The sequence below is a fragment of the Aquarana catesbeiana genome, linkage group LG06 (genome assembly GCF_042186555.1).
Source record: "Aquarana catesbeiana isolate 2022-GZ linkage group LG06, ASM4218655v1, whole genome shotgun sequence".
Taxonomy (NCBI): Eukaryota; Metazoa; Chordata; class Amphibia; order Anura; family Ranidae; genus Aquarana; species Aquarana catesbeiana.
In genome coordinates, this window is record NC_133329.1 from 85,271,204 (window position 1) to 85,295,197 (window position 23,994).

Below are 23,994 nucleotides of genomic sequence, written 5' to 3' on the forward strand. Positions count from 1 at the left end.
TTTTACACATTTCACTTCTCATATATATTTTTGTAACTTAAGTACCTTAAAAGTGACAAAAAAATAGGGGAATCTCTCTGTCTTTATGCATTTAACTATAATGATGTGGCACTTTGCCAAGGGTTTTCACTTTGAGTCTATATACATAAAAGGAGAAATGTGTTTTCAGAATGCAAGCTCCTAGTATCAGTGTAAAGAAGAGGAGCTACTTTAAGTGGAACCCCAGATTCTTTTTTCTTTTTCTAGTTTCTAACCCCCCTCCTTACCATCTCCATGCTTCAACCTTGCCCCTGACTTCCTCCTTGGTCCAGTACCGGTGGCCCTCTTTGGGGGAAAGATAATTCTTCCCAATTTCTGTGAGCCCAGATTCTCATTTACACCCCCTTCCCCCAGGGGGCACATCATCACACAGGCTTGGCTCACAGTAATCCAAGAATGAGCACCGCTTTCATGAGTTCTGCTCAGTCCTGGAAGAATTGGCTGGACTAAGGCTCTAATTTTTTGTAATAAAGGTGGCACTTCCGCACACTTATGTATATCCTATAGTCTCACAGGGCAAAGTATATTTATTGCATGCATGCCAGGGTAGATTGATCCTGTTTTGTCACATGCAGTTTAGTGTAACAGCTTCTCCTTTGTGGCTAGGAAAACTTTTGGATTCAGAGCTTACTAAAGCTCAGAGGCCCGAAGCTAATTTTACAGAATTACGATGTAGCATCCTCCTAATATGGAGTAGGTTGCTAGCTAAATTTTGTTTGGCTCCTCTGTAATCAGTGCAGCAGGGGTTGATTGCTTAGGGCTGCCCAGTGTTTCACAGGCTGCTGTTCTTTTGCTTCTCCCTGTCTTCTAGAGGACTCTATAAGTATAGTGGGAGGAAGGACAGACCAGCAGGCAGCCTGAACATTTATGAGACGCCAGCCAATCCCTGGGGAGGTGTGCCCAGAAGGTGGTGAGAGAGCTCATAAATAGTCTGAGACCTGAGCAGCAAGAGCAGAGTTCCTAGGTCCAGTCCTGCAGAAGGAGACCTCTGTGAAGGGGTTCTGCCCCTTGGTCAACTTTCTGGAAGGATCTGTGAGGAAGACACAGAGGTCCCAGCTAGGCTTAGCTGAAGGAAGCAAGCTGAAAACTAAGGATCAAGTTGGGTCTGGAGAAGCTCACTGGAGAGAGCCAGCAGAAAGGCGGTGGGAAAGAGTCCATCTGTCCTAGGGTGAGTCTGCATTTCCCTCACTAGGAGGAGCCTGGTGGATATAGGCAGGAGGCAACCAATAATCCTGAGGCTAGTGGCTGTGTATAGCTTTTAAACTCTGGAAGAATTACAGGTCACCTTCAGCATAGAGATCCTGTGGGACATTTAGTAGTTGTGCAGTGCAGCCAGTGGTTTCAGTTTGTGAAGTGCAGCCAGAAATTGAGGAGTCTATGACTAATTTCTTAGAACTAGGATTGTGAACATGTGTGCATTCCTAGTTCTCTGCTGCAACAATAATTACCATTCTCACAGGACAGGGCATTGTGCATGAAGATGTATTACAGTTACATATGCCATGTTAGGTATGAATGATAATAACTGTATGCTTTTTAGATCTTCTTGTGTTTGGAGTTTATTGGTCAAGTTCTCAGTATTTTAAGGCAGGTTCTCTTCATAGCCTAATTTCTGCATATGTCCTTGTTTCGAAGGACATAGAACAGTGTCCTAAGCCATGAACATGTCTTAAGCTTTCTTTGGTTTGTAGCGGCCACGCCTAACTGGACGTCACTGACTCCCTCCTGACAAGCGATGCCAGTTTGCGCAGATGGCAGGCTAAATTAGGATAAGGGTCAAAAGTCGGCTTCAGACAAGATAAGCGGGAGGACTCTGGGAGAATTAGACTCAAGTTTTCTAGAAATTCTACAAATCCAAGACACCATAACCTCGCTAAGGAGGGAAACAGCTGTTCTCATTTCTTCTACACCCAAGGACGACACTGCGCTTCTCTAGTCCAAACCACAAGCCTGCTTAAAGCGAAAATACGGAGCTGAAACATTTGTGTACCAAATCATTCAGATGTAATGTAGATCCTCTTGTGGTCTCTCGACTCCTGCTATGCAAAACTGTGTGTTTTAGGGGGTTAGGGGATGGCAATATAAGAGAGGAAAGCTTTTCAGAAACAATTACACCATGGTCATTTCTAGGGTGCCCTTTCCTAGCATCTACTTGCCAACAGGTGTGGACCTCAGTCTCTAGGGCCTCATGCTTGTCAGTGCGTCTGTGGGGACCCTATTTTAATTTTAATGTTTGCAGCTAGGTTGTAGCCAGCCTGAGCTTTATTTATGTTATCTGTGATTGTTGCGTTTCTCCTAAGCCCAGGGACACTGCTTCTGGGACATGTTCTCCAGTGGACAGAGTGAGAAGACACAACGTATTGGCTTATGAATATTTATTCTGTCTTGGCCAGTCACTGAGTTGACCAATCACTGGGTTTATTTCAGTGATGTGAGCTAGAAAAATATTTTTAGAGACCCTCTAGAAGGGTCCTTGCCCCTCAGGCTCTGCTTTGTGAGGATGTGTGTAACAGGGTCCTTCTTCCCCTGGCTGCAGTCTGGGGAGGGTGTAGGGAGGTCCAGTCTTTGCCTCTCATGCCCTTGGCTGAAAGAGGTAGCAAAAGGGTGTATTGTTTCCTAGCTGCCCATCTGGACCAAGGGTTTCCTAAACTAGTGTGTGGCAGAGGCAAAAAACTGAGAGGTGGCCACCCGTCCAGGCCTACAGAATCTACACTAGCCTGTGACAGACATATGAAGAGTTTCAGAGCTGGCCTATAGCAGAGGTCAAAAGACAATGGAAGATAATAGCCCATCTAAGCCTAAAGGATTCACTGAGAAGTCCATTGGGCAGAGGGATTTTGGCTGATTTCTTTTTTTGTATCCTCTACTTTTAACACTCTCTCCTTAAGACAATTGAGTCAATACAATAAAAGAAAAGGACTGAAAGATCTGAAGTCTGCTTGCTTGTAGCCATTGGTCAGTGAGTTATTTGGGTGTAGATACAGGGTAGGTCACCATTAAGAAGACAGGAAAACTCCAAGAAAATCCAGCAGCTCCAACTCAACATACTTCTTTTTGTCATGGGCGGGACCTCACCATGGGCTCAGCACCAATCTACTAGTGCCTCTCTAGTTCTGGAGAGAAAACCACCTATCCTTCTCTCTCTAGGCCCCATGGGATGAGGTGGATTGTTAAATTCCCAAAATGGACATCACTAGATCAGGCTACCCCAACCCCAGATTCCCATGGCCTTACCGCTCTTCCTCTGATGCCAACCAAACTTTCAATATCTCTATAACCAGTCTCATGCTTTATGGTGCCATTGGAGTCCACACAGCATAAATGTTCTTGCAAAAGCTCTTTTACCACAATGTTTCTCTTCCAATGTTCAAACAAAATGCTCCCTCACTTTAAATTAATAAATAAATGTAAAAGTGATAATATCATTCAGTTATAAGTAAATACTTGCATTTTTGAACCACAAGTGATCTGGCAAATCCTAACCTGGGACCCTCTTTACGGGATGGATACTTTTCTGAGCAACGCCAATTATAGGTGAACCAGTCCACTTTTGTGTCCAGTGCCTACCCAAGCTCCATTTTGGAGTGATAACTTCCCACCCACTGATGATGATTACAAGTCTGCAGTTAAAGTGAGCCTTTCGGTAACTTTATAATATTCCATGAATAAATTACTGACATTTCACAATAGACAGCAATGGTATAATTTTTCAGGAAGCCTCCCCCTTTTATAATTAAAAAGACATCTTTCAGCTCCATCCTAATGACCTTGCCTATTGTCAGGGGGTGTACTGTGATCTCTGTGAGGGGTAATAAATGCTTGGGAGTGATACATTTACAAATTACTTAGGTCCAGTAAAGCATCTATATCATGATGATGACACGTGTAGCCATAACACCATGCACTATGCCTTCATTATAAAACACAATTGATCATTGGTTTATTAATTTCAAACAGCGGGGATCATCTGGGATAAACTTTTATTTCACTGGGCAGGTCAGTTTATTCAGGCAGAGCAAAGTGTTGGTCATCTGTTCACTGTGAACAGGCCCAACTCTCTGCCATTCCATGTTCAGCTGAACTGACTCATTCAACACTTAATAATAATGTATTATCCCTATTAAGGTTAAAGATATACATAGCAAAGAAAGTTAAACATAACAATTACCTTGCCTCATCATCCCGAGCAATGATGAGTCTCATGTAGCTGGAGGCTGACGCAGCCCGCAAAATGTCTACAGCTCTGTGAATAGGAAACACCAATGAGTGAAAGACATGTATAATTAACAATCAGCAATGGTGATGATGCTAGGGATATTATTATTATCATTATTATTATATAGGGATTTATATAGCGCCAACAGTTTGCGCAGCTCTTTACAGCATGAGGTCAGACAGTATGGTTACAATACAATTCAATACAGGAGGAATCAGAGGATATATAAAACATACAAGAGGAGCGCCAAACCAAATGGTGAAGGAGTCCAAATTGCTTTACTGGTTCATCATAGGATCACATAAAACAGTTGACGTGTTTTGGGGCCAACAGCACTTCTTCCCCCCTTTATCAGATCTCAGTGAACTTTAACAAGGCTTTGATGGACTAAAATCAATAATCAGATATATCGTTACTTGCTGGTAAATGAGGAGAAGAGTTGTGCATCATTCGTCAGTATAAGCTGAGACAGTAAAGTAAAGTTCTATTTAATTATATATTTAAATTGATCCATCTAAGCCTTAATGAAATTCACTAGTTCACTAAGCCCTGATGAAGCTCTTATGAAGGGAAGTTTTGTGAGCCCCATAACGCGTCAGATCTGGTCTGGCACTCCTTATTGTATGTTTTATGCTACAAATTTCCTGGGTTACCTCCTGGAGGGGAACCTTCTATGTGAACAACCTTTCCAGAGCAAGTCAGCTCTTTACATATAATATTTTTATTTTTTCAGGTAGTCCCAGCACCTCCTGATGTCTTTTTGGGGTACTAGGGATATGAGGGATTGAAGGCCAGTTCAGTCCTACCAATGGTGGGGATGAATTCATAGACCCAGCCTTATCCCAGTGTTGTCTTACACCAGGGGTTGTCAACTTATGAGGTGATTAGGTTTTGTTGACATTCACCCTATTCATCTATATGATGTATGAGTGTTATCACTTGCAATGGATGCCAATTGTTCTAAATTTAGCACCTTAATCCTGCATCTTGGACCTCATTCCTGCTGATGTTGTGTCCAGGCCTATGTCCTGGGATCACAGTCAGTGCCGGGACGAGGTCATCCAGAACCCAGGGCAAAGATGCCAAACTTCGCCCTCCTCCCCATTCTTGATGTGCAAGCTTAGGGGATTGAATGCCCAGCAGTCACTCCCTTGTCAAAATCACTGCCCCCATCCCTACAGTAAACCATTGCACCCAGGGCAGCCGCCCCTCCTGCCCATCCGTTGTCCCGGGTACTGAGCGTAAAACATAAAACATACTGCGTAGAGCATAAAACATAACCAATAAAAAATGACCAAAAAAAACTAATTTCTTTATAGATTTAGGCTGAAATGTATTCTGCTACGTGTCTCTGGTAAAAAAAAGCTCAACAAGGCACTCATTATGGTAATTAGGGGCTGCACATGGGCAGTCCCTGCATAATTAGAGCCAGAGTTTGGGTGGGGGACTCTAGGACGAGATCTGGGCAGGACTGCTTGGCCATTAGGCAGGCCCAAGACTAACTGTGGTCAAGGTTACCTATGTCTCAGGGACTGGGACCGAAATGTTGGCAAGTATATCTTGCACATATCTCACTGAACTTTAGGACCTACAAACTGCAACAAAAAAAGTCTATAATTTGTGCAGCATGACCTGACCCTTACCTCTCATTGGACACTCCCAGCAAACTTTCTCCATTCACTTCCAGAATCTGATCTCCAGGCTGGAGCCGCCCTAGATAGAACACACAAGACAATTTTTCAGAGCAAACCTTGGAGAATAAATTAAAGTGTACCTGTCATGAGAAAAGCATGAAGAGCTGACAACTGTTACGTTTCTTTGAAAATGCTACTTAACGGGCTGTGCCTTGCACCAGAGTCTCAGAGACCAGACTCAAAAAGTTCCAGGCAAATGAGTAAAAGAAACAAAATCAGGATTCCTCATCTCTATAGTTTTCGATCAGTATTAAATCCAATGCAAAGGCAGACAGGCTACTAGCACTGCCAGAAGGACAGGTCAGCTCCTTTAATATCTGCCATTTTATGTTGCATTTCATTGGCTGATAATTCTGCAACACAGTAATGATGTCCAGGTGCTTCTAGAGTCTTTACTGAATGAATGGAACATTCAATGTCCCATTTATGTCTTCATAGTCTTGTACCTACCATGTTATGGCTTGTGACTGATTTTGCTTGGAAATGCATAAAAATACCTTTTTTTTGCTCTCACACTGCAGTGCTTTGTGGTGACAGAGCTGAGCAATAACTGCACACCCCTCAACACAAGAGTACTCACACAGACTTGTATGGAAGATGAAGACAGGGGCGTGTCTGACCAGGTCTGTTACTGAATGCTGATTACAGAGCTGAGTAATGGCCACACCTCTCAGCACAAGTGTCCTCAGAAGACTTGTATGGAAGAGGAAGAAGGGGGCGTGTTTGACCAGGTCTGTTACTGAAGTCTAATTACAGAGCTGAGTAATGGCCACACCCCTCAGCACAAGTGTCCTCGGAAGACTTGTATGGAAGAGGAAGAAGGGGGTATGTCTGACCGGGTCTGTTACTGAATGCTGATTACAAAGCGGAGTAATGGCCACACCCCACAGCACAAGTGTCCTCAGAAGACTTGTATGGAAGAGGAAGAAGGGCGGATGTCTGACCAGATCTGTTATTGAATGCTGATTACAGAGCTGAGTAATGGCCACACCCCTCAGCACAAATGTCCTTACGAAAACCTGTATGGAAGAGGAAGAAGGGGGCGTGTCTGACCAGGTCTGTTATTGAATGCTGATTACAGAGCTGAGTAATGGCCACACTCCTCAGCACAAGTGTCCTCAGAAGACTTGTATGGAAGAGGAAGAAGGGGGCATGTCTTACCAGGTCTGTTACTGAATGCTGATCACAAAGCGGAGTAATGGCCACACCTCTCAGCACAAGTGTCCTCAGAAGACTTGTATGGAAGAAGAAGAAGGGCGCATGTCTGACCAGGTCTGTTACTGAATGCTGATTACAGAGCTGAGTAATGGCCACACCCTTCAGCATAAGTGTCCTCAGAAGACTTGTATGGAAAAGGAAGAAGGGCGCATATCTGACCAGGTCTGTTATTGAATGCTGATTACAAAGTGGAGTAATGGCCACATCCCTCAGCACAAGTGTCCTCAGAAGACTTGTATGGAAGAGGAAGAAGGGCACATGTCTTACCAGGTCTGTTACTGAATGCTGATTACAAAGCGGAGTAATGGCCACACTCCTCAGCACAAGTGTCCTCAGAAGACTTGTATGGAAGAGGAAGAAGGGTGCATGTCTGACCAGGTCTGTTACTGAATGCTGATTCCAGAGCTGAGTAATGGCCACACCCCTCAGCACAAATGTCCTCACAAAAAACCTGTATGGAAGAGGAAGAAGGGGCATTTCTGACCAGGTACTGATTACAGATCTGAAAAATGGCCACACCCCTAGGCACACTTAGGGGAAGAAGGGGGCTTATCTGACCAGGTCATTAACTGAATGCTGATTACAGAGCTGAGTAATGGCCACATCCCTAAGCACAAGCACAAAGGCTTGTATGAAAGAGGAAGAAGGGGTGTGTCTGACCAGGTCTGTTACTGACTTCTAATTACAGAGCTGAGTAATGGTCACACCCCTCCCTCAGCACAAGTGTCCTCACAAAGACTTTTATGGAAGAGGAAGAAGGGGGTGTGTCTGACCAGGCCTGTTACTGACTGCTGATTACAAAGTGCACTAGATCTAACTCTGGTGGCTTCTGGTCTGCACAGTCATCTTTAGATGCCCTTCATGGCTGCTGTAACTGTTTACAAAATAACTGCTGTCAGGACAGAGTGTACATTCTAGTTTTTTTCAACAATTGAATGACACACTAGGACTATGTTATATGCAGAACATACCGTCATTAAAGGCCACACCTCCAGGGAGAATTCTTTTTACATAAACTCCGTATTCTTCTCTGCTAAATTCCCGCGATCCTCCAATGACCTTGATTCCTGTGGGGAAAGTTTTATGTTAACAGTCAGCTGTTATTGCTGACCTCTGCTTCTGAAAATGCCCGGCTGCCATAATAATCCCCTGGCTTCAATACGTTTTCAAAGCCATTGACCAGAAACAAATATTCAGATTTGCAGCTGTGACATCCTACTTGATCCTGGCCACTGGTTTGTATCAAAGTCGTATGTTGAACATTATAACCTAGAAACTGACATTTAATAGATGGTAATTTTCTTGGTTGAGTTTTTCATTAAACCCTAATTCTAGGCTCACCTCTCCTGACCCCTTAGCTCCTCCCACCCTTACAGCCCTCTTTCCGGTAATTTTTCTGCTTTTTTGTTTTTATACTTACCTATTCCAGATGCCTTCAGGCCTATTCTGCCTATCTTTCATGTATTTCTTCTGTATTGTATTGAACTGCATCTTTTTTATGTAGTATACTGACATCTAGTGGTGGTTTCTGGCCACCACAACTTGTTTACCAATATGATTTTTGGTATCTTTCTACAGTATGTCCTCCTATTTAGAGCTAGTTAGTTTAGTCCTAGCTAGACCCTCCTTACTTCCCCAATGTTCCCTTAAAACAGTGTTAGTTATTGACAGAAACTGGGCTCAGGAAAAGTCATTGTCCTTTTACACTTCAAAAGACTGGAAAAAAAATATTTTCTATTGCAATTAGCCAAAGTAAAGTACATTGGATTCAACTTCTGTGTCTTTTTGAAGAGTTAAGCTGTCTGTGGATGGTGCCAAGTCAGCAGGAGGTGGCCAAACTTTCTGGACAGACTGGATCCAATGAGGTATGTCAATACATAAGGTTTGGACCGGAAGTGACGTAGGAGGAAGTCCGGTACTCTGTGTTTTTTTACACAAGTTTATGGCATTTTTAATGTTTTCAAAATGTGAGTGCAATTCTTATTAAATAAATTGGCTATATTATTCATCATACTACACTATGGGAGCCTTTTCTCAATATGTGCTTTACTGAGAGCTATGCAGTATGGCCATATGAATATTTAAAGGGACCGCATCTTAATATCCATGGAGATTTTCTTTCAAAGGGAGACCCCTGTGGACGGAGGTGGAAGTGCCCTGGATACTGGGAGTTGTGTACCTGGAGGATTGGATTGATATATGCCTTTATTCCACGAAGTGTAGGTGAGAGTTCTGGGAGACTGGAGGGAGCATGCAGTGTTATGTTATAATAAGAGCACTATAAGCTACAATGGAGTGGGTCCCTTACTGGCAAGGAAGGTCACTAGCACCATTGGACTGGAAGCACTTTCTTCATAGACTGGAGTTTTGATTAATATTTAATTGTGTACTTATTTTAGATTGCACTGTGATTGTGTAGGTCAGGGATCTCCAAACTTTCTAAACAAAGGGCCAGTTTACTATCCTTCAGACTTTAAAGGGGCCGGACTGCGGCCACTGGGAGTAAACTATGCCCTATAATCCCTATAATTGGTGTCATTAGGCAAATAGTGCCCCATTGTTGGTGTCAGTGGAAGGAGTAGTGCCCCATTGTTGGTGTCAGTAGGAGGAATAGGGCCCCTTCATTGGTGTCAGTGGGAGGAATAATGACCCATCGTTGGTGTCATTGGGAGAAATAGTGCCCCATCGTTGGTGTCAGTGGAAGTAGTAGTGCCCCATCGTTGGTGTCAGTGGAAGGAATAGTGCCCCATTGTTGGTGTCAGTAGAAGGAATTATGCCCCATCGTTGGTGTCAGTAGGATGAATAGTGCCCCTTTATTGGTGTCAGTGGGAGGAATAATGACCCATCGGTGTCATTCGGAGAAATAGTGCCCCATCGTTGGTGTCATTGAGAGAAATAGTGCCCCATCATTGGTGTCAGTGGAAGGAGTAGTGCCCCATCGTTGGTGTCAGTAGAAGGAATTATGCCCCAGCATTGGTGTCAGTGGAAGGAATAGTGCCCTTTCATTGGTGTCAGTGGGAGGAATAATGACCCATCGTTGGTGTCATTGGAAGGAATAGTGCCCCATCATTGATGTCATTGGGAGAGATTGTCCCCCATTGTTGGTGTCATTGGGAGAAATAGTGCCCCATTGTTGGTGTCATTAGGAGAAATAGTGCCCTATCATTGGTGTCAGTGGAAGGAGTAGTGCCCCATCGTTGGTGTCAGTGGGAGGAATAGTGCCCCATCGTTGGTGTCAATAGGAGGAATAGTGCCCCTTCATTGGTGTCAGTGGGAGGAATAGTGCCCCATAATTGGTATCTCAGGACCCACTTCCTGTTCGGGCCAGAAGGAGAAGCAACGGCCCCAGAACGAGGAGGCCTCTGATCCCAGCCTCCCCGTCCATCTCCCGCAGGAGGGAGGGGGAGAGGGGTTGGGGATCGCCGCCTTCCCGTCCATCCCCTGCGGGGGGGGGGTGTTGTTTTGCCGCCTACCCAAAATATTGAGCACCAGCCACCACTGTTTTTATTGTTGTTGTGGCAGTGCTACATCACATATAATTTACTCATTTTAATGCATAAGGTGGCAATTGACCAAGAACAAGGCCGTTCATGTGACACTCTTCCTATTTACCTCTACTCTTAGTGGGTCCTCAGTGATTGATTACTGTATGTGAGTGGAGGGCACTGTGGAGATACACCATTAGGGGGCGGGTCCATGACACCCTGCACTCACAGGATGTCCTCAGTCTTCAAGGCTGAATAGTGTGGAATGTCAGTGGCCCTGGAAGACTGAGGACATCTAGTGGTGAAAAGATATTACTGCGGGGGACAGCGCAGGAGAGGAAATGTGAATGTAATACTTTAAGCACCTGCTGGGGGATAAATTTTATTTAAAAAAAAAAACAGTAATAACAATTGGTGTGGTACATAATGCACACAACAAGTTATATCTCAGTGACCTATAGTGTCCTACAAAGAGATACAACATCCTTTCCCTGACTGCTGGACACGGAGCTGTTATCTATTCCTCTCTCCCGCTAGATAATCTCTTTATGTGACCTCCCCGGTCATGCAACCACTAAATTGTATTTTCATCTTTCCTCTTTCTAGGTTATGTTTCATAATACATGCTCTCATACTGATTCCTATATCCCATTTTCATTCTCCCATCACTGCCTTAATTGAAATAATGGTTTCATAGTCCCTAAACAATCACAATCACAAATCCTCTTATATATACTGGGTGCTGCCAGACAACTAAATCCAGGACGATTAGGCGGAGGGGCGATCGTTTTACCTTGTGGGTCCTGCAAACTCCTGAATCCCGCCCGCCATAGAGGAAGGGCACAGCCGACAAAAGGTCAGGGTTCACCATTCATTCATGTTAGTAATTTTAAGCACTAAAATATGTCTGTATACAAGTTTTATATTTAAGGTTTTTTTTTTTTTTTTTTTTTACACAGAATCTATAATACTTTAAAAGTCTCTAAATGTAATCATCTTAAATCTAAACTTTAATCTGCTTATATTTTGCCTTCCCTGGTCCCCTTCCCCCATGAACACGCTGGTGGGATAGAAAATTTTTTTTTTTACTTTGCATTGCATACTTTACTGTATATTACACCCAGTGATGTCATCACTGGGTCACTGTGCCTTTTTATGCAATGCAGCCAGTTTGTGGCTGGTAGGAGTGGCCAGTGAGGTGCTGCACATAGCTTCCTTACCCACTTCAATACCAGGCACTTATACACCTTCCTGCCCAGACCAATTTTCAGCTTTCAGCGATGTCGCACTTTGAATGACAATTGCACGGTCATACAACACTGTACTCAAACTAAGTTTTTATCATTTTGTTCCCACTAATAGAGCTTTCTTTTGGTGGTATTTGATCACCTCTGCTGTTTTTATTTTCTGCTAAACAAATGAAAAAAAGACCGAAAATTTCGAAAATAAAAATGTTTTTTTTTGTTTCTGTTACAAATCTTTGTAAATAAGTAAGTTTTCTCCTTCACCTATGGGCACTGATGTGGCTGTACTGACGGGCACTGATTAGGTGGCACTGATAAGGGGGCACTGATGGGCACTGATGAGGTGGCACCAATGAGGTGGCACTGATGGTCACTGATGATGAGCACTAATATGCGGCATGTATGGGGCACTGATAGGCGGCACTGATGGGCACTGATAGGTGGCACTGATATGCAGCACTGATGGGTACACATAGGTGGCACTGATGGGCACTGAAAGGCGGCACGGATGGGCACTGATAGGCGGCACGGATGGGCACTGATAGGCGGCACAGATGGGCACTGATAGGTGGCACAGATGGGCACTGATAAGTGGCACAGATGGGCACTGATAGATGGCACAGATGGGCATGGATGGGCACTGATAGGTGGCACTGATGTACACTAATAGATGGTACTGATGGATGCCAATCAGTCCCAAACAATAATGCCTGCCAATCAGTGATGCCCATTGTGGGAACTGATTGGCATCCATTGTGGGCACTGATTGGCATCCCTGGTGGTCTAAGGTGGCATACCTGGTGGTGACATCCCTGGTGGTCCTGGTGGCGTCTCTGGTGGTCCAGTGTGGGCACCCTGGGGGGGGGCTGCGCTGATAAACAATCAGCTCAGACCCCCCCCCTGTCAGAGGATGAGCCGATTGGCTCTCCTCTACTCGCGTCTGTCAGACATGAATGAGGAAAAACCGGTCAACGGCTCTTCCTGTTTACACTGTGATCAGCCGTGATTGGACATGGCTGATCACGTGGTAAAAAGTCTCTGTCAGTGACTCTTTAATTAGATCAGAGTTGTCGTGTGTCAGACTGACACACTGCAACAACGATCGCCGCGATGTGCGCCCCCGGGGGTGGCTTCATATCCTGGCGACATCATATGACGTCCGGTCAAGATATCGAAACCACTTTGCCGCCGTCATTTTGCTATATGGCCGGCGGCAAGTGGTTAAAACATTACAGCACCCTGCCTCAGTTCTCCTCTCAAGAGCCCTCAGCCTTGATGCTAGGAGGAGGTCATTTTTTTATAATAAAAAAATAAATTAAATTTAAAAAGCAGGATGGTGGGAACCTTATAATGAGCATCGCAGGTGTGCAGTCCCAGGAACTCATCACAGAGATAGAAGAGATTGTCAGGGAGATTATCTCCCCAACACCTACCAATATCAGAAATATCAGTTTTGGGATTCACTCAATACTAATAATTTTATCAGCACACATGCATCATTAAAATCCTTCTTTTTACAGATTTTAGGATCGAAAAAGGAGCTCAGCCATCAAATTCAACTTCTCAGCCCCCCCCCCCCCCCGGTGACCGTGGTTAAACTTGCCCCAGTAAAGGACATAAAGTACTAAGGGTCGGCCAAATTTCCCAGCTTTAAACATTCAAACATTACCTATTAATAATGATAACAATGTCTATTATTCGTTTTAGGAGAAGCACCCATTCCTTTCTGTTGAATGTCATTATTGGTTTTGCCATTACATAATCATTCAGTGCGGCTTTGCGCAGATTAAAACTCTATAACCACAAAGAGCCTCTTCCGGTACGAAAAATCTCCTTTCGCTCCGTAAGCACGCTATGTCCCCTTGTGCTTTGTACAGTAACAGAGATATAACATTAACATTGACCTTGGATGTATTTATAGATTTTATAATTAAATCACCTCTAAAAAAAAGGTCTTCCATCTTGTTTAAAGTGGACTAATCATAAATATGTACTGTGGCTTGAAAACATATTCCTACCCCTTGAAATCTTCCACATTTACAACCAAAAACGTAAATGTATTTTATTGGGATTTTATGTGATAAACCAACACAAAGCGGCACATAATTGTGAAGTGGAAGGTAAATGATAAAAAAAAAATCTATTTTTTTTACAAATAAATATCTGAAAAGTGTGGTGTGCATTTGTATTTGACCCCCTTTACTCTGATACCCCTAACTAAAGTCTGGTGGAACCAATTGCCTTCAGAAGTCACCTAATTAGTATATAGAGTACACCTGTGTGTAATTTAATCTCAGTATAAATACAGCTGTTCTGTGAAGCCCTCAGAGGTTTGTTCGAGAACCTGAGTGAACAAACAGCATCATGAAGGCCAAGGAACACACCAGACAGGTCCGGGATAAGACTGTGGAGAAGTTTAAAGCAGGGTTAAGTTATAAAAAAAAATCCCAAGCTTTGAACAATTTACAAAGCACTGTTCAATCCATCATCTGAAAATGTAAAGAGTATGACACAACTGCAAACCTACCAAGACATGGCCGTCCACCTAAACTGACAGGCTGGGCAAGGAGAGCATTAATCAGAGAAGCAGCCAAGAGGCCCATGGTAACTCTGGAGGAGCTGCAGAGATCCACAGCTCAGGTGGGAGAATCTGTCCACAGGACAACTATTAGTCGTGTCCTCCACAAATCTGGTCTTTATGGAAGAGTGGCAAGAAGAAATCCATTGTTGCAAGAAAGTCATAAGAAATCCCATTTGCAGTTTATGAGAAGCCATGTGGGGGACACAAAAAACATGTGGAAGAAGGTCCTCTGGTCAGATGAGACCAAAATTAAACTTATTGGCCTAAAAGCAAAATGCTATGTGTGGTGGAAAACTAACACTTCACATCACCCTGAATACACCATTCCCACCATGAAACATGGTGGTGGCAGCATTATGTTATGGGGATGCTTTTCTTCAGCAGGGACAGGGAAGCTGGTCAGAGTTGATGGGAAGATGGACAGAGCCAAATACAGGGCAATCTTAGAAGAAAATCTGTAATGCCGCGTACACACAAGTGCACTTTCCGGCACACTTGGTCCGGCGGACAATCCGACTGTGTCTCCCCGGTCGGATTGTCTGCTGGACTGCTCTCTGAGCACTCCGATGTGACTTATATAGGCGGAGACCCCGCCCCCTTATGCCGTCACAGTCCCTGGGCATGGTGGGACTGTGATGACATAAGGGGGCGTGGTCACCAGGTGATGTTGACCACGCCCCCTTATGCCGTCACAGTCCCAGCATGCCCAGGGACTGTGACGGCATAAGCGGGCGGGGTCTCCGCCTATATAAGCCACATCGGAGCGCTCAGAGAGCAGTCCAGCCGGAGAGACCGTCGTGTCAACATCTGGAGAAGAGAAGAGGGAAGAAGACAAGAAGACAAGAAGCCCAGAAGTCCGGACCTCCGCTGGCAAGAGAGCGGCATGAAGACAGCGGAGGAGACGGGCGAAGAACTGGAACACCGGGAGAAGAGGTCAGAGAGCGGAGAAGAACCAACCGGACGCCGGGAGAAGAGGAAACGGAGGGACCCCCGAAGCCAGAAGAAGACCCCCGAAGCGGGATGAAGACCCCCCCAGAGCTGTTTAATAAATTATTTTAAAAACCTGTGTAGTGTTTTATTATTGACACTTTTTCCCTAGGTGAATGGGTAGGGGTACCAAGTACCCCATACTCATTCACATAGGGTGGGGCCGGGATCTGGGGGCCCTCTTATAGGGGGCTCCCGGATTCCGATAAGCCCCCCCCGCCCGCAGACCCCAACAACCAACGGCCAGGGTTGTCGGGAAGAGGCCCTTGTCCTCATCAACATGGGGACAAGGTGCTTTGGGGTGGGGGGCCCGCAGGGCGCCCCCTTCCCCAAAGCACCCACCCCCCCATGTTGAGGGCATGTGGCCTGGTACGGTTTAGGAGGGGGGCAGCGCTCGCTCGTCCCCACCCCCTTTCCTGACCGGCCGGGCTGCATGCTCGGATTGGGGTCTGGTATGGATTTTAGGGAGGACCCCACGCCGTTTTTTCGGCATAGGGGCTTCCCTTTATGATCCATACCAGACCTAAGGGCCTGGTATGACCCGCGACGGGGCTCGCAAGGTGTCAATCTCGCCGATAAAAGCGGCAAGATTGACTTCCTTTTCTAGTCCCGTCATACCCGAGTCATGTTCAAAATGAACGGACTTGTCCGTGTGTGGGCAAGTCTGTTCATTCTGAAAGTCCGCCGTAACTCCGGTGAAAGTCCGTCGGAAAGACGGGCGGACCTAGCCCGCCAGAAAGTCCGGTCGTGTGTGGGCAAGTCCGTTCGTTTTTAAGTCCGGCGCACCTGGCGAACAAAGTCCGTCGAAAAGTCTGCCGGACCAAGTATGCCAGAAAGTCTGCTCGTGTGTACGCGGCATTAGAGTCTGAAAAGGACTTGAGACTGGGGCGGAGGTTCACCTTCCAGCAGGACAACGACTCTAAACATACAGCCAGAGCTACAATGGAATGGTTTAGATCAAAGCATATTCATGTGTTAGAATGGCCCAGTCAAAGTCCAGACCTAAATTCAATTGAGAATCTGTGGCAAGAGTTGAAAATTGCTGTTCACAGACGCTCTCCATCCAATCTGACAGAGCTTGAGCTATTTTGCAAGGAAAAATGGGCAAAAACGTCACCCTCTAGATGTGCAAAGCTGGTAGAGACATCCCCAAAAAGACTTGCAGCTGTAATTGCAGTGAAAGGTGGTTCTACAAAGTATTGACTCAGGGGGGCTGAATAAAAATGCACCCCACACTTTTCAGATATTTATCTGTAAAACATTTTGAAAACCATTTATCATTTTCCTTCCACTTCACAATTATGTGCCACTTTGTGTTGGTCTATCACAGTGATGGTGAACCTTGGCACCCCAGATGTTTTAGAACTACATTTCCCATGATGCTCATGCACTCTGCAGTGTAGTTGAGCATCATGGGAAATGTAGTTGCAAAACATCTGGGGTGCCAAGGTTCACTCACCATCACTGGTCTATCACATAAAATACATTTACGTTTTTGGTTGTAACATGACAAAATGTGGAAAATGGCACTGTAGATCACCTATTTCCTCCATGAGCCCAACATCACCACAGGCTGTGATTGATTAGGGATGGAGGGTGTTGGGAGATCAGTGAACACCTACTTAGTGATCTCTCCTACATTGAATAAGCCCAGAAGCCCTCAGCAATAAAATACTTTCAAAAGAGAAAATTAAGATATATAGAAAAAAGAAAATATAGTCACCCAATCCATTGGCGCAGTCATTGAACTCCATGCAGTACACAGATCTGTCTATTCCGTAAGGACCCATTAGTGTCCTGTAGGAGACAAAAGCCAGAAATTCAACATGGTCAGCGGATAGTTCCTTTAAGTAAGTCATGTATATAGAAATCATAGAAAAGAAGAGTATTAATTCAACAGACAATTGCTCTTCTAGCCTTGTTCTCCATAATTCCTTTCCTACACATTCCAAAATTCCTTTGCTGTACATTTCTGCTCATTTGCTCATCCATTTGGCTCGTAAAGCTGAGCCACGGGCTGTGCCGCCTCTGCCTTGGTAGAAAAGTTTGTATCTGACATTAAAGTGTACCTGTGGGGGATTTTTATTTTACATCCGTAGTTCCTAATCCAGTGTGAAGGTATCTGGAGGCTCCTGCTATGAATAGCATGTAAGGATAAAAAATAACGGCTTGCTTTACATTCCACAATAAGTAACAAATAACTGTAATGCCCCGTACACACGGTCGGACTTTGTTCGGACATTCTGACAACAAAATCCTAGGATTTTTTCCGACGGATGTTGGCTCAAACTTGTCTTGCATACACACGGTCACACAAAGTTGTCGGAAAATCCGATCGTTCTAAACGCGGTGACGTAAAACACATACGTCGGGACTATAAATGGGGCAGTGGCCAATAGCTTTCATCTCTTTATTTATTCTGAGCATGCGTGGCACTTTTTCCGTCGGATTTGTGTACACACGATCGGAATTTCTGACAACGGATTTTGTTGTCGGAAAATTTTATAGCAAGCTCTCAAACTTTGCGTGTCGGAAAATCCGATGGAAAATGTGTGATGGAGCCCACACACGGTCGGAATTTCCGACAACAAGGTCCTATCACACATTTTCCGTCGGAAAATCCGATCGTGTGTACGGGGCATTACAATGTAGAAGTCTGGATAGAGTCAGTTATTTTTTTGCTGCCTGTGCCCTGATGGGGGGTGATTTCCCCTCACTTCCTGTCCCGGTGACACAACAGGAAATCATTTTTGCTCTGTACTATGTCCTTTTATTATTTGAGCCTCATGCCCACAGGAGCATGAGGCCGTGTAATGTAAATTGCGAGTAGATTTTGGGGCTCGAGTTTCACAGTTGTTGCGTACAACTGACCATAATAGTAAATGGCCTGTATGCGTAAAGCTTGTGTCCTGCGTATCTGGCGGTATGCACATACACAAGCGTCCTTTTACACAAGTAGCAGTGAAAAGCAGCATTCGGCTCATTCACTATTATGGTCAGCTGTACACAGCAACTGTGGTTCCCGGGGGGTGGAAATACACCCTCAATTTACGAGATACAACTGTAAGTGATATAACTGAAAGTAGAACTAAAGGCAAAACATTTTTAATCATTTTAGAATAAGAAAGGGTTATAACCCTTGTTAGCTTTTTTGACCCTCTGTGTCCCATTGGGGAGATTCCCCTTCACTTCCTGTTCCGTAGCCAAAACAGGAAGTAAGAGGAAATCTCCCCAAAGTTAGGAATTTCCTGAGTGTCACCAGAACTAGTGTCTTTGCAGTAATTGCAGTGGCGGCTGGTGGTATTTTTGTTTAAGGGGGTGGTAAACAACTGAAGCCCCCGCGGCAACTTAAACCCCCCTGATCCCCCTGCCCACGGCAGTGGCGGACATCCGAGAGGCAGCAGCGTGGATCGGGCATCCAAGGAGCGGCGGGGATCAGGCATCCGAGGAACAGTGGTGGGGATCAGGCATCCAGGCATCGGCTGGGACCGGGCATCCAGGCATCGGCCAGCAGCTCTTCTCCTCCTCGCTTCCACCGCGTGTCTCCTCCCCTCCTCCTAGGCATTCAATAGGATCAGCCAATCGGGTGACGGGTATCAGACCCACTTCCCGGTTGGCCAGGAGGAGGATCAGTGTTGCAACAGTGAATAATAATTTCGCTGTTGCAACACACCTGGGTGGGCTCCGGTCACACTCTCTGCGTCCCGAGCCCAATCTGTTTTGAAGCCTATTAGAGCCTCTGGCTCTAATCGGGTGCTTAAAAAAAATAACGCTGCTGTAATTCATGCACCCGGTGCCCTTAATGGGGCGGGACACATGAATAGGGGGTGGTATGCATTAATCTATCCATTGCATATAGGGGGTGGCCTGGAGAGAGGGGGCGGGGCCCGGGCGCCCCTAAAGGATGGCTGCCCCTGCTCCCTTTATTCCGGATCTAGTGACAACTCAAAATTTGGGATTTTATTTTAATATCACTTTCAGTGATAATGGTAAATAGGACAAATAGAGAAGGTGAATCTCCCTAACAGGGGCACAGACAGCAATAAAAACTGACAGGGGTGTTATCCCCTCTCCACTCTGTCTATACCGTTAAAAAAAAAGCTTTGCCTTTAGTTATACTGGAAGGTCTTGTGGGGAAAGATGTTCATTAATTACAGGTATTTTTCCAGCACCAACACTATACATATTGTATGCTCACACTGTTGCCTACCCTGAGGCTACAATCACACTTGAGCATTCTGTGAACATGCGTAAAGGCGCACGCTTTTGTGTGCAATCATAAATCACAGGAAAAATCGAGTGGCCATTCAATGTCAATGGCACCTGAAATGCGTCGAGCAGATGCATGTTTTCTGAGCAAGTCAAAACGTGGTTCCCAAACCGTGCAAAGCTCAACGTTCAATGCCCTATGCATGTGAACCAATACAAATATTGCGGGTGCTGCTCAAAGCTCTGACAGGTCCTCTACTATAATCAACCGCCGGAAGTGCAGGCAAGGATGGAGCTTGTCCCAATTCCTAATATCGATACAAGGGGGAAAGAAGGTCCTATAAGCTGCACATCACTACAAGACTCTGTGAATAGTGTGAAACAGCCTCAGCCCAGGCTCCAACCCGGCCACACCACCCAATGCGTTTCGTCCCACCCTGGGGGTTAGTCGTGGGAGGTTATGGGAGCAGGGTGAAAACCTGTTGGAGAAAGCGGGTCTTGTAGTGATCTGCGGCTCATAGGACCTTCCACATAGTGTCTTGTAGTGATGTGTGGATTATAGGACCTTTTTTTCCCCCGTGCCTTATGCATGTAGTGTGAAAACACGCACAAAAACTAATTTGCTGGATGTGAACCTACATATATAAACAGTCCACTTTTGATGAAAAAAAAAAAAATAAAATTCCCCTCTGGGTGATCTATGTATATTGCAAGGATTTTAACAAACTTTGTTGCAGATTCCTACTTTTTGTAATGCCCCGTACACACGATAGGATTTCCGACGGAAAATGTTCGATGGGAGCCTGTTGTCGGAAATTCCGACCGTGTGTAGGCTCCATCGGACATTTTCTGTCGGAATTTCCGTCACACAAAATTTAAGATCTGGATCTCAAATTTTCCGACAACAAAATCCGTTGTCGTAAATTCCGATCGTGTGTACACAATTCCGACGCACAAAGTTCCACGCAAGCTCGGAATCAAGCAGAAGAGCCGCACTGACTATTGAACTTCCTTTTTCTCGGCTCGTCGTACGTGTTGTACGTCACCGCGTTCTTGACGTTCGAAATTTCTGACAACATTTGTGTGATCGTGTGTATGCAAGACAAGTTTGAGCCAACATCCATCGGAAAAAATCCAGTCCTATCGTGTGTACAGGGCATTATTCTGAAGAAATAAATGTTTATTTGTCTTTGTCCATGTGGAAAGTGAATCTGGTTTTATAATGATCAATTAGCTGCTGCACCTGCAGGGCTCTAATGAGGAAAGTGGCAGGGTCTGCATTCTCTTTAGCCATGACTTCCTATTTGGAGTAGACATGTGCGGTTAGTTTTGTACCAAATCTAAATTCGGACAGGTTCTTCGTTATTTGGAAATTCGGATGTATCCGAATTCCCAAATGATAATAGTAACGAATTTAAATGAATCCGAAATTACGAAATGAAATTTCAGATGAAAATCGATTCTAATTCAAATCGTTATTTTTAATCGAATTTGAATTGTATTAGAATTTCCGAAAAGTATAGAAAATAAAGGAATAGAATAAAAGAGATTAAAATAGAATAGAAAAGAGTAGAATAGAATAGAGTAAGAAATCCCCCCCCCCCCCCCCCCCCCAGGGATCAGGGCACGGAATAGAAAATAAAAGATTAGAAAAAAATAGAATAGAAAATAAAGGTATAGAATAGAAAATAAAGGAATAGAGTAGAAAATAAAAGAATAGCTTAGAAAAGAATAAAAGCATAAAGCAGAACAAAATAGAATAATAAAATAGAATAGAATAAAACAGAATATAACATAAAGGAATAGTATAGAATAGAATAAAATAGAAAGAATATAACCATCTTCTGAAATTCAAATTTCAAATAGAATGTATTTGAAAAGAATAGAATAAAAAATAATTGAATAGAAAAAAACAATATAATATACTAGAATAAAATAGAAAGAATATAACCTTCTTTAAAAAAAAAATTAAATTTGAATAGAATATAAAATAATAGAAAAGAATAGAAAAACAATAGAATATAATAGAAAGAGTATAACCATTTCCCAAAATTTTAATAGAATAAATTAGAATTCAAATATAAAAGAAAATAATAAATTAGAATAGAATATAAAATAAAAGAATAGAATAGAAAATAAAATAAAATAATAGAATATAACCTTCTTCCAAAATTCAAATTTCCAACAGAATAAATTTGAATTCAAATGGAATAAATTTGAATTTGAATAGAATAGAAAAGAATAGAAAAGAATATATAAACAATAGAATAGAATAGAATAGAAAGAATATAACCATTTCCCAAAATTTGAATAGAATAAATTTGAATTTGAATAGAAAATAATAAATTAGAATAGAAAATAAAATAATAAAATAGAATAGAACATAATAAAACAGAATAGAAAATAAAATAATAGAATATAACCATCTTCTGAAATTCGAATTTAAAATAGAATACATTTGAATAGAAAAGAAAAGAATCGAAAATAATAGAATAGAAAAGAATGGAATGAATTTAACAATATAACCATCTTCCTAAATTCAAATTTTGAATAGAATAAATTTGAATAGAATAGAAAAGAATAAAATATAATAGAAAAGAAAAGAATAGAATAGAAAATAAAAGAATAAAATAGAAAATAAAAGAATAGAAAAGATTAGAATAGAACAAACAATAGAATAGAATTAAAATAGAAAGAATATAACTCTCTTTCAAAATTCGAATAGAATAAATTTGATTTAGAATGGAATTTAAATAAATTCAAAACTTGGTCGAACTGAGTTTGAAAATTTGAATCGATTAAAAAAAAAAATTCCGAAAATGAGTGTAACGAATTTAACTAAACAAAATTATTTAAAAAAAACAAATCGCAATAAAAAAAAATTCTTGTTCTGCACATGTTTATTTGAGAGTATCGCACCAAAAATGAAATTTGTGTTGCAGGGGATTCCCAAAATCTGACTTGTATCTTAGTGCAGACTTGTGGGAAAAATCAGTGAGCCAATCACACAAATGACATTTCTGGGGGGAGGGCCATCTGTGTACAGAACACCTCCAGGTAGCCATATTGCATGAAAATGACAGCGCTGCAGATTGAAAAGGAAAGGTCATTTTAATCTGTTGTACCAATTGTATTCGTTTTTTCCCCATGAAAGTGGAGTTACCCTTTAACCTATCAGCATCTCTTCAGAGTGTGGGAGGAAACCCATCCAAGCCCAGGAGAACACACAAACTCCATGCAGCTAATGTTCCAACCGGGATCTCGATGCTGCAAGGTAGAAGTGCTAACCACTATGCTGTCCTTCTTCTGATCACACTCTGGGGGGAGATGCAATAGGGTTGATATTCCTGGAGGAGAAATCTGATTTTTGGCGTTGCTGGAAGATCGGTCAAAGAAGTGACAACCTAAATTTCTATATACAAATGAATGGACTTATGGAAGAAGAACCCTGTGATAGAGAACAATATTGGAGGTACAGGGGAGAATTCCTCGGGGGTTACTGCCCTTTATGCACTCTCCTATGTATCAATAGGAATGATTAGGACTGGCTGAGCTATTTTAATATAAACCTTCTGAAGGTCAATCCTGGTATTAATGTATGGGGAATAGGAAATAAAATTTGGATACAATGAGGATGGTAATCTGTGTATGACACGGGCATGGATTAGCAGATATGACTGCGGAGATGTAACCTCTGCCTGGATACAGAAAATCCCAAACATCTGCCTAACTCTCATTGATATACCTAGGAGTTCAACGCCGCCATACAACGTACAATTATCCCCACCCCACCCCCCACCCTCCCACCGGCCCCTTACCTGGTGATCATCATTGCCCCTTTACAGAAGACGGACACAGACGGCATCCTTCTAGAGGCAGAGATGGAGTGAGGGACATGGGCACGGTGGCCAAGTGTGGGGAACGTATCAAGGGAACGGGCTCCAGAGGAAGGGAGGGGGCAATGCCATCATGTGACAGTTCAGAAAATGATCTGCCTTGTCATGGAGATAGGGAACTGTCACTCACTAGTCGTAAATGGGTCACCGGAGAACCTGGGGCAAATGCCAGATCCTGGAGGGGGTAGTTCCAGCCTTGTCTTATATTGTAACAGTCAGATGTGGATGGATATTCCAAAAAAAAAAAAAAATCCTATAGAACACATATACTGTAGACTCACCGGCCACTTTATTAGGTACACCTGTTCAATTGCTTGGTAACACAAATTGCTAATCAGCCAATCGCATGGCAGCAATTCAATGCATTTAGGCGTCTAGACGGGGTGAAAACGATTGCTGACGTTCAAACCGAGCATTAGAATGGC

The 23,994-nt window shown here is 43.4% G+C and overlaps 1 protein-coding gene across 4 annotated transcripts in view; it reads right to left on the reverse strand.

Moving 5' to 3' along the window:
- The window catches only part of LOC141148700 (syntaxin-binding protein 4-like), a 98,706-nt gene that overhangs the window by 41,710 nt on the left and 33,002 nt on the right, over positions 1 to 23,994 (reverse strand). For 2 of the 4 annotated variants that reach the window (XM_073636352.1, XM_073636355.1), the window contains exons 2-5: positions 17,188 to 17,261; positions 8,139 to 8,234; positions 5,899 to 5,968; positions 4,208 to 4,282 (exon numbers count right to left, since the gene is read on the reverse strand). In XM_073636352.1, the coding sequence (XP_073492453.1) occupies positions 4,208 to 4,282; positions 5,899 to 5,968; positions 8,139 to 8,234; positions 17,188 to 17,261 (315 nt within the window). Of the gene's footprint in view, positions 1 to 4,207; positions 4,283 to 5,898; positions 5,969 to 8,138; positions 8,235 to 17,187; positions 17,262 to 23,491; positions 23,691 to 23,994 lie in introns of those variants that run through there. The other 2 variants (XM_073636354.1, XM_073636356.1) reach the window with 2 other exon arrangements.